Source organism: Chrysoperla carnea, chromosome 5, assembly GCF_905475395.1.
Source record: "Chrysoperla carnea chromosome 5, inChrCarn1.1, whole genome shotgun sequence".
NCBI classification, from domain to species: domain Eukaryota; kingdom Metazoa; phylum Arthropoda; class Insecta; order Neuroptera; family Chrysopidae; genus Chrysoperla; species Chrysoperla carnea.
Genome location: NC_058341.1, coordinates 54,172,190 through 54,189,539, shown reverse-complemented (window position 1 = coordinate 54,189,539; position 17,350 = coordinate 54,172,190). Strand labels below are relative to the sequence as shown.

The 17,350-nt window shown below is 27.9% G+C and overlaps 1 protein-coding gene across 3 annotated transcripts in view; it reads left to right on the top strand.

Moving 5' to 3' along the window:
- Positions 1-17,350, top strand: part of LOC123299942 (cytosolic purine 5'-nucleotidase) — a 41,087-nt gene that overhangs the window by 12,748 nt on the left and 10,989 nt on the right. The window contains exon 1 of one of the 3 annotated variants that reach the window (XM_044882367.1): positions 15,601-15,695. The exons of the other annotated variants lie outside the window; for them this stretch is intronic. Coding sequence (XP_044738302.1) covers positions 15,616-15,695 — 80 coding nt within the window. The 5' untranslated portion in view covers positions 15,601-15,615. Of the gene's footprint in view, positions 1-15,600; positions 15,696-17,350 lie in introns of those variants that run through there. 3 annotated transcript variants of the gene reach the window in all.

Sequence of the window (17,350 nt, the reverse complement as noted above, 5' to 3'; positions counted from 1 at the left end):
ATTGAAAATGTTTAAATTTATTAGTTTAACATAAATCTGTATATAAATTTATATTAACAGTAACAAGTACTCAATTCAAAAAGTTTTACTTTCTCTTACATAAAAATCAATAAATCATTTTTTGAAAATATGTACCCATATAATAATAAGTGGTTAAAAAGTGCTTTTATGCAACATTAATTAATTTTAGAATAAATCAAAAATATTATTATTAATTTTAAAATTATTATTAAAATAATATCTTAAGGGCTTTTTAATTAAAGCCCAAAAATTATTGAACATAAATAGTGGTGCATTTCAAAATTTCTTGTTCGCGTTATTTGCAATTTCGAAATAAAGCATCTCCATATTTTAGCAAGCAAAATAAATTTGCTTCGTGGCTTATCACGATTTTGAAAATTTCAAAAGATATCTAATTAAAATTATGAAAATTGTAGAAAATATTTCTATTTTTAGTAATGCAATTTGTGCCGGATATTTTTTAAATAACAAGTGAAAATAATCAATCGATTGAGTAAATTGTTGAAATACCATGTATAGACAGTGTTGATTACTCTATCACATTATACATTCATACACATCACGCACATATAACTGATATACCCATATAATAGATACTATACAATTTGCGCTCTGACGGGTAAACAGTGATGTTTACGAAAAAATGTTTCAAATAAAAGTTGTTTATTTTTTTATAAGAAACATTTTTTTACATTTAAACTTTTGTTCTATCTCTAACAGTTTACAAGATGGGTCCTACGGACCCAAGACCCAATTGACCTATGTTGCTCATTTACGAACTTGACCTCATCTTTTACATCCTCTTTACATAAAAATTTCAGCTTGATATCTCTTTTCGTTTTTGAGTAATCCTGATGGCAGACGGACAGACGACAGACAGACAACCGAAAATGGACTAATTAGGTGATTTTATGAACACTTATACCAAAATTTTGTTCATAGCATCAATATTTTTAAGCGTTACAAACTTGGGACTAAACTTAGTATACCTTGGTATATTTCATATACATGGTATAAAAACATTTATTAAATAAAATTTCTATAATTAATTGAATTAATTGAGACTATAACAACTTTATTAAATGACCAACAGTCATTGAACAAAGAGCCCTTTCTTACGTTCAATCTTTTTTTTTTTCGAAAATTTCGAATGGTATTTTTTCGTAGGTAAGATTCGAGTTATTAAGAGTCGAATGCAATAGTGAAAATTTCATTTGTGAATGCACTTTTATTTTATTTTAAGGAATGCTACGTGACGTCGTGTTTGATATCAAAAATATTTTATGTTAAAAAGGTCATCTATGTACATACAATAAGTTTCTTAGCTTCCTGTATTTTGTGTATATTATAGACCCTTTACCGTGGCATCAAAAATTCGACAAACTTGATTACTATGAGAGAAATAGATGAGGACATAAAGCATTTGACCCAGTAAAAAACTTCGCACCAGAACAGTTTTATGGGACCGGTGAAAAATGTTTGCCTGAGTGTACAAAATCAAATGCTTGCGAACTTTTGCTTTTTCGATTGACGAATTAATTAAGCATTTTTTTTTATCCTTGACATTTTATGCCCAATCTCACTGTTTTCGAGATATAAGCTTTTGAAAAAAAATACGAATTTTCACCGATAACTCGTTAGTGGCGAAAAGAAAGGTTTTGTGGTTTCGGTCCAAAATTTAATTTGAAAGATATTAGATATTTTATTTTGAAAGATTTTAAACATTTTTGGGCTCTTTTCAATTTTCACCAAACATTGATGTTTTACTCGATTAAAACTTTCATATTTCGATAAAAATAATTTACTAGAACAATTTTAACAAACAAAAAAATTCGAGTAGTTTCTAAGATGTCGACTAAAATCGTTCGTTCGCCCTTCTCATTCGATCTCAAAATCATCCAGATTTCATCCAAATAACATAAAAATTCAGCTCATTTGACGATTTTATGAATATTGTTTGCAAAAATCTCTATACTTTAGACGATTTCTCAAAAAGTTGTCATTTTATGGTTAAACGAATGTAATTTTTATATTTTATTTGTTAAATTTTCTCTAGAAAAAGATTTTAATCTAAATCGGAAGCAAAAAATTGTTTTATCGATTTTTTTCAAAGGGAAATAGAAAACTCGGAAAAAGCTGTTTGCCTCCAATTTAGAAAAAAATTATTTTCTAGAGTAATTTTGACCCAAAAAATATGATAAAATCACATTCGTTTAACGATTAATTAGATAAGTAGTTTTGAGCAACCACCAAAATCCTGTACAAAACCAACCAACCAAAATCCTGTACAAAAAGCTTCTATTCCGAAAAGGTTCTTGAGAATTTATCGAAAAATATTAATTTAACCGCCAGAGATTTTCTAAGATTTCGTCTAAAATCGTATACAAAGGGCTTTATCCCATGAATTTTTCAATTTATTGGAACTCAGGAATTTAGAGAAAAACTCCGCCAACACTATCTTAGGTGGCATAAGAAATATTTTCGCGTCATAACCTTGCAGCATCGTTTAATAATTATGGTTGCTGTCGGTAATCGTTTCTGTGTCACATTTTTTGATGCCACGGTATAAAAACAATTATTTTTAGACATATCTTTTATATACTATTTTATCTATCTAAGAAAAACAAATTATTTGATAATTTATGTAAAATGAGTGGGACGGTATGACGCTACGTGAGTACAAACATTTATACAGAAAATGCACCAAAAGAATTAAACGCCATTATCACGTGACTACAATCATGTACAACCAAACACAAGTCGAGTCAGTTAGATATCTACACTTTAGAATTTGAATGTTAAATCATTTTTTATACGGAAATTTAAAATGTAATAAGGTCAAAATAAACTTTAAAATTTTATTCTATGGTATAATGTTTATAATAATAAATATTTATGCTCTAAACGAGGCGGATAGCCCGTTGAAATGAACATAAATGTCGATTGTTAAAAATTCTTTCAAACAACAATTATTACATCTAGGGCCAAGCGTGGTTTTTGACAGTTATTTCAAAATGATTGGAACTTTGAAACGCTTTTGTTAAGGTTCTGCGTAGCAATTTCTTAGACTACGAAAATTTTCCTAGTCGGAGGTATCTCTTTGTACTGGCCAGGAAATAAAAAGATAATTGAATAAAATGTGCCATGAAAATAAATTGAAAAAATCAGAAAACCAAAAAAAAATATACAAAAATATCAATTTTTAAGATGTCGGACGTAGGATAAACACTTTCCCTTGTGTTGAAAAAAAAGATTTTTGAATATTCACCAAATGAAGGAAGCCTTTGGATAGAAGACATTTTAATGGGGATATTTAGGAAAATTATTTATATGCGGTTACATTTACATAAAAATAAATATAAATTCAATTTGCACTATAATAGATATAAATTCATTTTACACAAATATAAATACAATAATCACCCACCTTTTTACAGTGATATGGAATTTTTCCAATGATTCGAATTTATAATTTTTTGACACTAATAATCCCAAAGGCTTTTGGGCATCAATTTTTTGATACCAGACAACCAATTAAAAATTATAGTATTTTACAGATCACATGTAGGCAATATCTATTACGCCTAGTTAATATTTTGCATAAAAACTAATGTTTACGTTTCATTGGACATCAAAAAAAGAAGATATTTATGAAAATTTAATATGATTTATTTTAAAATCATCATGAAATTTTAGAAAAACAAATTATGAATTCTTTTTTGTGGGTGGTTTTAAATTTAAAATGTTCGCGTAAAATTATTATAGGGGAGCGGAGGCTAATACCGTACAGCGGCTAATTCCGTACATCACTGTTTATCCTGAAGGAATTGAGCTGCGTGCGTTTGCTTGGTATCAATCATTAGCGCAGTAGTGTTAGTGTAGCCTCTTAAGTTACTGTGTTATTAAGGGTAATAATTTTGGTATAAATAGATGTTATGTGATTTGGCGCTCGTTTTTACAACTTTTAAACATCAAAAAATAAGATCTAAGTACCTATTTTTATTAAATTTTATAATGAAATTATTATATTTCGGACTATAAATATCTTTATAATAAGATTTTGATCAAAGAATCCCTTTATTGAATTTTTTTTGGGTAAATACTCATTCTTGAAATTTGAATTCGGTTTCGGGAATTTCCGTACACTGTACGGTATTACCCGCAATGAAGCATTGCATGAAATTATTTCTCCAGAAGCAGCAGTAAATACAGAATCAGAGATATCACATGAACTCATTTCACCAGAAGAAGCAGTTAATTTAGAATCAAAAATATCACAAGAACTCATGTCTCCAGAAAAAGCAGTGATTCTAAGCTCACCGAATCACCGAACAAAATATTACGTGTGATAGAAAGCAAATGCGGAAATTTTCTGCACGCGGACGATTATATCTGTGTATTTTGTGAATAAATAAAAGATTACCCACAGTTAATTAAAATTATTTTTTTTATTTGTGAAAAAATACCTTTTTTCAGGCTTTTTAGGTTCTTAAAATTATGTACGGAATTAGACGCAAGTCTCGGGTAATTCCGTACAAATAACTTTCTAGAATAATTTGATTTTGACACTGTCATATTGGACACTGTCAATTATGGATCACTTATATAAAACTAGACTAAATTTATGATAGCTTGATACATAAAGCATTCTATTCTATTAAGTAGGTTCGAAGAAATACACGTTTAAAGTTAGGTGTACGGCATTACCCTCCGCTCCCCTACGTGTGTAATAAGAAACTTATTTATAATTAATTTCAAATAATTATATATTTCATACATAATTTTTTATTTTTTATTTTTTGATTATTTACCAAGAATTTTACAAACATGGTTGATTTATTTTTGAATGAATGCAATTTATTGATCTTTAAAATATATAAAATCTAGCAGAACCGACCACGCGTTGCTGTGGCGAAGGTTCTTGATTGATTGATTACCTATTAACAATATATAATAAATCAATAACATGAGAAGCACGCGGATAATAAATAGATAGATAACCAGATTTATTCAGATCCTGGAGGCTTAGTACCTCATGAACATCAAAATACATATAGCAAACACTATGATTTAATGCATAGCAAATTTAATAATATAACTATGTGATAATACTTACATGTATACAGAATGTTCGATTTTCATCTAGGCATATAAAAATCACGAGTATGACAGAATACATGCGTTAAGCAATGTACCTAAGTGAGAGGTATTATATACATGCGTTGACCCCAACTCTCTGAAGGCACACAACAGACGAACTGTTGTATAGCTTAAAAGACATCGAAGCCACGATACAAATCACATTTGCAATTTCATATAACATCTACAATATCTCTTACTTAGATGCGTTGCTTAACGCATGTACTCTGTCATACTCGTGATATGCCTAGATGTTACTCGAACTAGTGGTATATTTTAATTAAAAAGTTTTAAACAATGAAGCACTAATAATTAAAACGCAGGAATAATTTCACTGTATTATCTTCATTATAATATGAATTTAATTTATACTTCAGTCTAAGTAACACGTGGCCGGCTATGCTAATAACAAATATAAAAAAAGTAAGAACAATTGAATTTCACTGTATTTCGTTTATTACAAAATAAATTTAGGGAATACCTTAGCCTCAGCAACTAGTGGTGGTTATCTTATATGAAACGTTTGTATTTTTAACATATCGCCATCTGTTAGAATCGTTTGGAACTAACAAATAATTGTTACTGTCAAATAATAGACAAATAATTTGCAATATAATAATATTGCGACTATAAATTGAAATGTAAGCTGTCCTGTCTTTCAAGTTGGACCAAATTGCACACGGTGTGTAAATCAAATTTAAAATCGATTCATTAGTTTAGGAGTCCATCGCGGACAAACAACGTGACACGTAATTTTTATATATAAATATGTTATTGATGTAATTGATTTATTATATTATTAAATAGTTAATCAATCAATCAAAAACCTTAGCCACAGCAACGCGTAGCCGGGTCTGCTAATATGTATATATATTTAATAGAAGGCATCTTTATTAAAGAATTTGAACTAAATAAATAAATAAACAAAAATTTATTAATTATTGTTTGAACAAACAAACAAACAAGATTGACTACTTTATTAGTAATCAAAATTTTAAATAAATGATTACTAATATAAATTTTATTTATTTATATTTGCCAAATAATTTGTAAACAAAGTGATTAACAAACCTTTATAAACATAAATCAATTCTTATTAATTTGATAATCCTATATTTACAAATATCCTGTCTATGTTATGTTTCTTTAAGGGTTTTTTATCGGGGCTTCATATCTCCCTTTATGTTAGATCAATATTAATAATTGAAATCTCATTGTGAAGATAATAACAACAAAATCGTAGAAAATTATTGTTTCGGTTAGAAAAAACTAAAAATATTTTGACAAAATATATATTTTTTTTTTTAAAGTTCATAATTTCTTCTTTATGAAAAAAGTTTTGACTATCAAAATTATTCCATAAATTGCGAATAAAAATTTTTTTTTCGATAGGTTACGACAAAAGGCCCAATATATTTGTAGGCCGCTACATTTTTTATTCATAAAATAGCTCAACTTTCATGTGCTTTTCGTGGCTTACAAGTGTTCATAATAAAACATTATAGTTGTTAAATTGACATGTTTAAGGCATAGGTCTGAGAAAACGGATCATAAGATTTTTAAGCCAGTATGAGCATTCAATTTTACTATTATTTATTAACATTTCTGTAAAAATTTGCCAGTTGTTGATCAATTTTCATACCTTCGCTTTTCGGACATGTTGGGGGTGGAGGTCACGCCAAACGGCCCATTATTTTTGTAGACAACTATTATTCTCTCTTATTATATTCATTTATCTTGCATTCAAGAAAAAAAGTATATGGTTGTTCGTAGTTTTTCAATTCGCACCGTGCGTGAGTTTTATAGGATGCGTTTCCATGGTAACGATACATTACTTTAATTATAGAATTGTATGGATGTATATATAATTGTATGGATTGCCTTTATGATTTATATTGAAAATTTAATATTATTGTCTCGCAAATTTAAATAAATAATTATGATAATTTACATTTGAAAAATAATATTTGTGCAATTTGATTTCTTATTTGCAAAATTTTTAATGCATTAATTTTGATTAATTAGTGTTTTTCAATAATTTAAATTTGACATTTTCTATAAGATTAACATGTAAAGAACTGCAAATTAGTCATAACAGCCTCCTTTATCGCCAAAATTTTTCACTGGAAGCGCTGACATCGATTTTATTGTCCCTACCATGACAACGCACACAACGAGGATGTTTTATTGACATGTTTTCCGTTTTCCATATTGAAAACGCCCCAATTTAATCAAAATTATATATATTGTTATAATTTTAACGAAACTCGCATTTATATACAACCCCTTGGCAAAAGAAATGAAAAGACCAGTGCACGTGTAATTTTTCAACTTTGCTTTTATTGTTTAAAATAATATTTCAATTATGAATAACTTAACTATTTTCAAGTTTAATTTTTTTAATGATAACAACTCAGTTTAAAACTGTAGTAAAACTGAAAAAGTTTATTTAAGTGTTTTTAGATAATTATTTTACTCGTGTAATAAATTGAGCGTTTTATGCAAATTTTTTATTTATTTTTATGAGAGCCTTGATAATGGAAAAATTTATGACTGCTAACAAAAAAAATGTATAGAGATTTTGTGTGTATTGTCTTTAATCTTAATACTATTTGTTTTAATTTTTATTTGTATTATAAAAACAGGATATGCTCCTCTTTTTTTGAAGAACATTTTGTTTCATACTGTTGGGATATGGTGTGGAAATTTGAACTAAAACAAATATTAATTTCACTTTAAAATAAATTATTATTTTCAAGCAACTAAAGTTGGAGACTGAATTACCTATGATTGAATTATAAATTTTATGTATAATATATTGTCTATTTTATGATATTATTTCAATAGTCGAGTGCAGTTACGGACTGACCCAAAAGTTTGTGACAATATATTTTTTATTCATTCATTCGATAGAAGGTAGAAGGAAGATAGAAGGACCTTAAATCTGATTTTGTTTAACTCTTCTCAAATTTTTTCTTGTAACAATGTTCAGTTCTGTAGCCATAAACAACTGTCAAGAGTCTTAATACGCAGTTTTTGCAGTAAAAAAACTCATTTGATGTTAACAGTAATTGGGAACTGACATGGAGGCGTGGCTTAAAAAAAATGTCGGAAAGTAACTTACACTTTTAAATGTTTAACTCATGTGATAGTCAAAAAAACGTGAAAAAACCTTTTTCGGTTTCTATTCGTCGTTTGTTGATAGAAATTTATTTATAATTAATATAGACTTTAATGAAAATAACTTAAAAATTATGCTCAAAGCTTTAAAGTTGGCGTCTTTTGAACGATTATTACATGAGGCGTGTTTACTCAAAAACAAAAATCCATCAACTTCAGAATAATTATAATAACCAGATAATACCTGGCAGTCACATTGAATGTTATGTAAGCGGCAGACAGAATTAGTTGCGAAATAAAATATTAACTAAAGTGTTTGCAGTCTGGAAACTGGAAAAACAAAGAGTTTTATAGATCTTACTAATGCCCAAAGTATTACAATGTCGATAAAATATTTAATTAATTTATTATTATTATTATTATACAAATTTAACTTCAAAATAATTATTATAATATTTGTAGTAATAAAAAATTGTTATTAAAAAAATTTTCTAACAACACTGTACGATCGCTTGCTTTTGGAAATTTATGGAAAACTACGTATAAATTTGTATTTGCTTTACTCTTACAATCTCTAACCGCACAAGTTACTCTATTTTTTGATTTAACACGTTCTGTAAAAATTCCAACTTCCATTTAAATTTTATTTATCGATAATTTATTATAAACAATTTATTGCTAATATAAAGAGTATGTATCTACTCGGCAATTGTAACCCATTAATAGTTTATTTTTCTACCACCAGACTGTGTGCCTCGATTTGTCAGTTCCTAATAGAAAAACAAAAAAGTGATAAAACAGAGGAGTGATTAAAAAAATTCAGAAAGTGGGCTCAGTATCGAATTTTAAAAAAGAACGCGAGGACTACCATACAAAAATTTCCATTCCATATCAAAAATAACAGCAATATACAGGATGTTCCAAGTTAAAACAGCAGAACTTGTAAGATAAGATAGCAGAATTGTAGATAACGTTAAAATTATGAAAATTTCTCATTACATTTATAGACGTGAAAGCTTGCTGCTTTTTTTACGGCTGCTTAGATAAAGTGTAAATTTGGCATCCTGTGTCCCAAGCATTATATAATGGTATTGTATTTGCAATAATATTAGTGGTGTTAGAGATTTTTCTCGAAATGAGGTGATGTACTCAAAGATGCTGCTCTGAGGAAGCATTAAATCATGAAGGATTCTTAAGTCATACTGTAAAATATCAAATTTTTCTAAGCAGACGTTTAACAAAATTCACAAATGTATCAGTTTTTAGAGAAGGACGCTTTTCCGACTATTTTTTAACGTTATCCACAATTTGATAAAGTCCATGCTGTTTCTAAAGAGGCATCCATCATCTGTGTGTCTTTCATTTTTTTTTTGTATTTCTTAAACAGGAGTGATAAAACTTAAAAAACGGTATTAAGTAAAGTATATTAACTTTAATAAGAAGTGACAGTCAGTACTTTTTATCAGGACATTAAAATAGAAGGTATTAATTATAAAAATAATAAAACGACTTATTATTAAACATTTAAAAAGTTGATAATGAGACGAATAAAGGATAATTACCAAATTAAAGTAAGCTGTTAACCTTGATATAATTTTATATATAAATAAATACACACTGAGGATAATAAATAAATTATATACCGTTTGAAGAAATTGTCTTCCTGTTTAAATTATCATAAATTTGATAAACACTCTTTTTTGTTACCGTGTGTAACAGAAGAATATCAGATTAGAATATTATTTTCAAAAGTATCGGTTCAGATTTTTTTCACTGGCGATATGTGACTATCTTTAGTTTTAATTGAATATTTTTAACCCTCTGCGCAGAAAGAGGAGTATTATAAGTTTAAAAGATATCTGTGGCATCGTAGCTCTTAAGCGGATGAACCATTTTGATTTTTTTTTTGTTTAAAAGTAATTTAGAGGAGAGTGATCTTAGCTACGTTTCAAGAAAATCAGTTCAGTTTGGAGAAAGCTAAAGATAGAGAGACAAGAAAAACCGCATTGTCCGGTTTTTTTTTGTAAATTTTATTTGTGTGATTGATTTCATATGTATAACTGTACTTATATTTCATTCGTATGACAGCGTTTATTCAAAATCACACCCAGTTTTATCTTTTACAACAATACACCTTAAAAAGCCTTTTCTGATGCCACACCGCACACTTCAAGGGACTGACTCAATGGCTATGTTCAGGGATATTTTCGGTGAATGCATTATTTAACTTTTCCTGGCTCTGTCATTAGTTTGGCGCAAGTCCGTAGCTAGACCTAACTAGTGGTACGAGTACAAAGTAACAAAAAACGTGCAGGAGTTTTCTCTTCTCCATTTTCGCAAAAACTGCTGTTCTGAATAAAATAAAAATTTTTTTTAAATGCATTTTTTTACTATATAATTGCTGAGTAGATTGATTTCTGAACTAGTGCAAAGTTTAAGTAATTTAAAAAAATTATTTTTCGGTACAATACCGATTTCATATGTTTAAGAAAACATCAGAATTTTCCAATTAAATTGCTCGAAATCTGATCATCAATCATATGATTTCAGTACTTACTTTCTTGAAAATATAATACTTTTGTTACATCATAATTGTCACAAAAGCCAATCTGTAACTGATACTCACTTAGCATTTCCACATCACACGCAAAATAATCAGTGATCGACTGAAACTACGGCCTTTCTCTTTTTGATACGTAGAGAGACATTCTGTCAGTAAAATAAAAACTATATATATCACATAAATTGTTAATTTTCTAGTCCACTTCTGTGATCTAAACAAACTTACTGCGAGGTTAGGTATTTGGGACATCGAATTTTCATATCGATACTAATCAAATACTAGAATAACTCGAATTCAGAAAAGAATCGATAAACTTAAGTGTGCCAACGCTATCAATATCATCAATACCGACCATGCCCCGCGTGACATTTTAGCTACGGGCCTGGTTGGCCGTACAAAAATAAGTTTTATATTTTGAAAAAATTCCTAATTTATTAACATTAATTAGAACAATAAAATCCAACAAAATTTGTTGCACAATTCTTATTCATTGCATTTTTGCACAAAAAAAAACTCGCAATCAATTAATTTTAACTTAAAATTTTGATTAAAGTATTTTTGTTTTCGATAAAATCTTTAAAATTTATAATTAATCATTTTGTGAAATAATTATAGTATTATGTCTATTTAGAAATATTATTAAACAAAAATATTTATATACATAATTTTTTCAGTTTATACTTACAACAGTTAAACCTATTTATTATTTACATTGTCGTTCTGACCATCAAAAAAAATTTTCCACTCTCAAAATAATTTATGGCAAGCTATCAAAAACAATTTTACGGTTTATTAACTTTGAATTTAAATTCCTTATAAAAAAATTTTAATTTGTTTCCAGGTAGGGTTAATTTAAATATCCTGTAACATAAATATAATGTTGCTACAAATAAAATAATCCGTCCTTGAATCTTAGATTGATTAGATTTTATAAATGTGAGTAAGTGAACGTAAATTTATACTAATCTTTTTAATGCAGTTTTACTGTAAATAAATTCGTTTGATAATACTAATTATTTTCGTAATGAACTAAGTTGCAACTTGGAAAATATTATATTTTAAATCATAAATAAATTTCCTTACTGCTTATTATGGCATTTGTTACTGTTTTTGAAAACTTTCAGTAACCGAAATATTTCTATATGAAACAATATCAAATAAACTTTCAATGTTTGATAAGAATATTTTGCTTTATAAAAACTTAAGTATATTTTTGGGTTTTTATTTTGCTTTTGAATGCAAAATATGTTTCAAAATAATTGTAAAATATACAGGATGGTTTTTTAAGTTGACATATGCTTAAAACTCAAAAAATAAATTTTATCGAGGAAAATTCTTCAAACGAAAAATGTTAGTTTCAAAGGCAGGCGGTATCTTATTCGTGTATTGAATTCGATCTAAGTTTTCCGATTCAATTAAAACTTCACTGTGATTCATAATTGGTAAACATTAGACGAACACCTTAAATTCGGAAGTTGTTCTTTATAAATACGCAAAAATTTTTTGCAAGTCAAATAGTTAGACAGAAATTGATAGAAAAAATTGAAATTGAATAAAAATGATCTTTATAGAAAACAAACCACTTTTATTGTATTTATTGCAAAAATTTTTTTCGCAGACTGCGTATATTCCGCAAAAACAATTATACGAAATAACAATTTAAATTTTCTGGATAAAAATTTTCAGTCCGTTTTTGCCTAAACTGTACGATTTGCGAGAAAATATTTTGAACAAAAAATGTTACCTTTTTAGTCATTAACAACTTTCTAATTTAATGTATTCGCCTATTACCAACTATAGAGTAGAGTAATTGTTTTCATTGAGCCTGAAAACCTGGAAAACGATTATAATATACATATTATAATCGCGAAACTTTGGATGGATGGATGGATGTTTGTGATTATAGTCTAGAATAGCACATAACCTACTTTTATCTCGGTAAAATGTATGGTTCCCGTGGGATAGATTTGTTTTAATTTTTCATCGACATGATTATTTGCATAGCTAGCTTAGGGGTCAGAAAATGATATAGGCAAATTTTTGTCTCGAAAAAATTCACTATAGGAAGTCCTATGGGATAGCATACAGGAATCGTGTTTTTAAAGGGTTTTGTAAAAGTAGGTATGTGAAATAGATTTTTAGTTTATTTTTCTCAAGAAGGTTTGATTAATTTACACAGTTTTGATAAAAACTCTCAAAATCTCTTTTAATCACCCGTAACACCGCAGGGCGAAGCTAGTTTTCAATATTTTCTTAATTTACACCTTTGGAATCAAACTTACAAAGAAACTGAGTATCAGATTACAAATGACGAGTAAACAATTTATCAAATTAAATATTTACAAATCTTATAATTTACTATGATTCTAAATATAAGTAGTTTATTTTCGTCATTAAATTTTAAGGGATATCTAAGAAAAATATGATATAAATAAAAGTGGGAATTATTTTATTAGTACAACTGAACCATTGTCTGAATGCATGAATCATACATATTACTTTATCAACAGTTTAAACACTTGATAACAATTGGTTGTAATCATAAAATATGCATTAATTATTTAAATTTTTTCTAAAGAGATTATCTATTTATGATTAATCTATTTAAAAAAATTTTACAATTTATTATTAAAACTCTTAGAAATGATTCGAATTTAACAAATCCATTCATTTGTACTGAATGTTTCAAGAATTGTAGCCCTTAACTTCAATAACTATCTAAAATAACAAACGTTATTGTATATGATAAATTACCCAATAAAATTTCTAAATTTTTTGGTCCAATTTTTATCCATTTTCATGTGCAATTGATATAAATCTGTACTTTTATTAAGTCACTGTAAGGACTAATCTAATTTGTATAAGATCAATGAAATATAATAATCAACAGGTAAATCAAATTTCTTCGCCTTTTCTTAAACAGCTCTAAATGACTGGGGGTGGTTCCTTTTTCAGAAAGGAATGATCAAAATTAATCTCTGTCTTGCAGTCCTGGTCTTGGCCTTGCAAATTTTTTCAAGGCCTTGCAAACTAATTTGGTACCATTTTGATAAGACTTATATGAATTGAGCAAGGCTAAGACTCATTACAAGATTTTTACCAAACTTATTGTTGAAAATAATTCATGAATCCTCTATTTAATTATTCAATGTGCTTTTTATTACACCTGATTTTGAGTAAAATCAAAGAAAAAAAATTTCAAACTTTCGGTATAACACAATTTGGGTGACAGACTTTGATTATCTGTTATCATCATTTTATATATAAATAATATATATTATGTAGATAATTGATTAAGGTAGTTCCTCCGCGACCGTCCAGTCAAAAAGTTTTGGACTAATACTATCATTCAGTGCATTAACTGTGCTATGACTATTATACATATACCATATATTATTTTCACAAGACTGTAGTTCCTCACTACTGTTTCTAGTATACATATAAACACACACACTATGACATATGCCTTTAACATTAGTCTTCATATCTTTTCCACAAAAATCATCGCTAAAACGAGTTATTTATTTAAGTTTTTTATCGAAACTATATGGTAAATAATTTTTATTTTTATTTATATATTTTCTAAATATAGTATTCTACATTATATTAGTTTTTCATAGAGATGGTGGACGTCATTCATTGGTAAATAAATATAATATTTGTAAATTTGTGTATTTTTATACACTTCTCCCATGTACACGTACAAATTGCGTCACTTTTAATTGCTAATATCTCATGTATGGGATGGTAAATCATCTTCTAATTTTAACAGCAAGTGTATTATGAATTAAATATTTTATATTCTGAGTTTTGAGAAATTCTTGGAATATCACTTTCGTGTAGGTACTACCTTAATTTTGAAATGATTATTAAAAATAGGTATAAGACTCCAAAAATTCTGAAATCATGCAATAAGACTCAATCGAAACATAAAAGTTTAATACATGGCTGTTCCAAGATCAAAAACATGACTCGATTGACCAAGACCAAGACTGAGATAATTTTTGCTAGACCCAGACCAAGATTCAATCGTCAAAATCAAAATCAAGATAATTAAAGGCCGTCAAGGTCTTGGTCTTAGTCTTGATCTTCCTTTCAACATTCCTTTCAACCCTCCTTCTTTTTTTCAATTTTGTCGGCGAAGTTTTCAATATCGTAAAAAACAGCTGGGAGGACAATCAGAGTTTTACATGCTTTACATAGAGAAATCGCCAACTTTGCAGCTGTTAATCTCGCGATCTAAACGATCAAAAATTCTGCAACTTCGGGATCTCACAGCTAAAATTATTATGAGTCTGCGAAAAAAATAGGCCAAATTTGTTGACAAGTGCATTCATGCTGGAAATACCTTAAGTAGTATTATCTTCTGAATTTGGATTCGTTATTCTTGTACACTCTGTACATTAAATGAATAAAAGTAATTTAACATAACACTTACTCACATATTAGTTGAATTAATAAAATCATTTTTATTTGAAGTAGTATATAGTATATTATATTAATGTTTAGTAACTCATGTCGTCAGTCAAACACCTAGCTTAGATGTGTTTAGATGTTTTGGAGCGACTTTGCAGCTCTTAGAAATCAACAATTACTGCGAATTTTTTTCGACAAGTAGTGTGATTCCTTTAACTATAGTGTTTGATTTTAATTTGTGATTACAGACATACCGATAACAGTGATTTTGTGAATCATTTTCTTTAATATCAAGTGTGTGAATGGTTTTTGAGGTTTTATTTGTTGTAGTACCAAGTGACTAATTGTTGTTAATTATGAATGGTTTTCATTACGATATTGCGAAAAATTCGGATTATCATAATTTTTCCGATGAGTTACCAAATCCCGTTAATCAGTAAGTTCTGTGTTTTAAAATTTCGTTTTAGTTATGTTAAGAAAATATCATGGAAAATTTAAACAACAACTGTTTACGCGAATTATTTTTATTCGCGCCATGTTCATAAACTGTGTTTTTTGTTATGTGAAAAATATGTGAAATAACCATTAAAATTAGAAACGCACTATGCATTACGCATTACTTAATGCATTGTTTTTCTGTTTTTAATATATTGACCCCAAAAAAATACTTTCGGAAGCATATCCTGTTCCTCAGACGCTTGACAAATAACTTCCAGTTTAATTAAATTATTTTATTAAGGTAGTACGACCACCAAGGCAATCTAAGATTTAGAGTTGAAATTATTTGTACCTTATTTTCAATTTTGATGATGAATTTTGTTGTAACTTCAAAACATGGAAAGCTAATTAGTTAAACAAAATTTTTTATTTTCAATATTTTGAAAATTATTCCAGACATGGAAAAATTTTACTTTTCGTCTTAGATTATCAAGTTTTAACATAATTCACCTTCAAAATTAAAAATATTTTTTTTATTACCGTGCCACTACCGCGCTCATACATTCTTAATTAGCCCGGCACAACGGTTTTTTTTTTTTTTTTTCAATAATTTTAAGGTTTCAACTTTAATTTAAATAGTTTTTTTTTTTATTTCCACCGACTAGTTTTGGAGAAATCTATGAAAACATATCATACATCTACCGTTTTCCCATAAGACAAATGTTAAATATGCCTATTTTTGAAATCATTTATTTATTTAAATAATCGGGCAACCCCTCCTAAAATTTTTAGAATTAATTTAAACTTAGTCCAACTTCGTATAAAAAAAATCAAGCTTTTTATTAAAAATTGCCTTGGTGCTTGTACATTCTTAATTCATAAATTTTTCTAAAATTAATTTTCTTTCCAATTTGTAAGTCTGAAGTTTCAAAATTGTCAATTATAACAACCGACACTCTGGGCCAATTTTAGAACGTGATATTTCTCATTTCTGCCTATAAGTCGCAATAGGACAGACATAAGGATCTAATTTTCTAAGAGAACAAGGCAATATTCTGCATTTTAGAAGTTTCTTCGAAGCGTAACAATTGAGAATTTGAAAGTAGATTCATTCCAGCTAGGGTTTATTCAAAATGAGCATTAAGCCCTCATTTTAGTTAGCACTGAAATACTCCCCCTCCTCCTTTGAAAGGAAAAAGCGTTTTCATGCGGTTCCAAAATCTCTCACTATCTTAGGGTGTATTTGTTCGCGATCGAATTTCAATGTAAAAAGTGCGAGGTCCTCTTGCTTTTTTATCTTTGAAATATTAATATGTTAATTAATCACGCTTGTAAGCATGTAAAAATTTTTTCCAAATAAAATTTTTTTACTCATAAAATTGATAAAAACTATTTCCTTGTGTTTCAAAACTTTTTATCTCTTTTAAATTTTATGTCTGTCAAATCAGTTCAAAAAAAAATTTAACTTTGTATCAGATTTAATAGCGTGTTTCATTCAGAACCTTTGACATATCATTTCACAATGATTGATACAAATCATAAATGTTAGTCACGCTTGATTATTTGATTTCGTTTCCCCTTTTCCAACCACAAATAAAATTGCATAATAAAATTACGCATTGCATGTGTGAATGATGAATGTTCTCATATAAC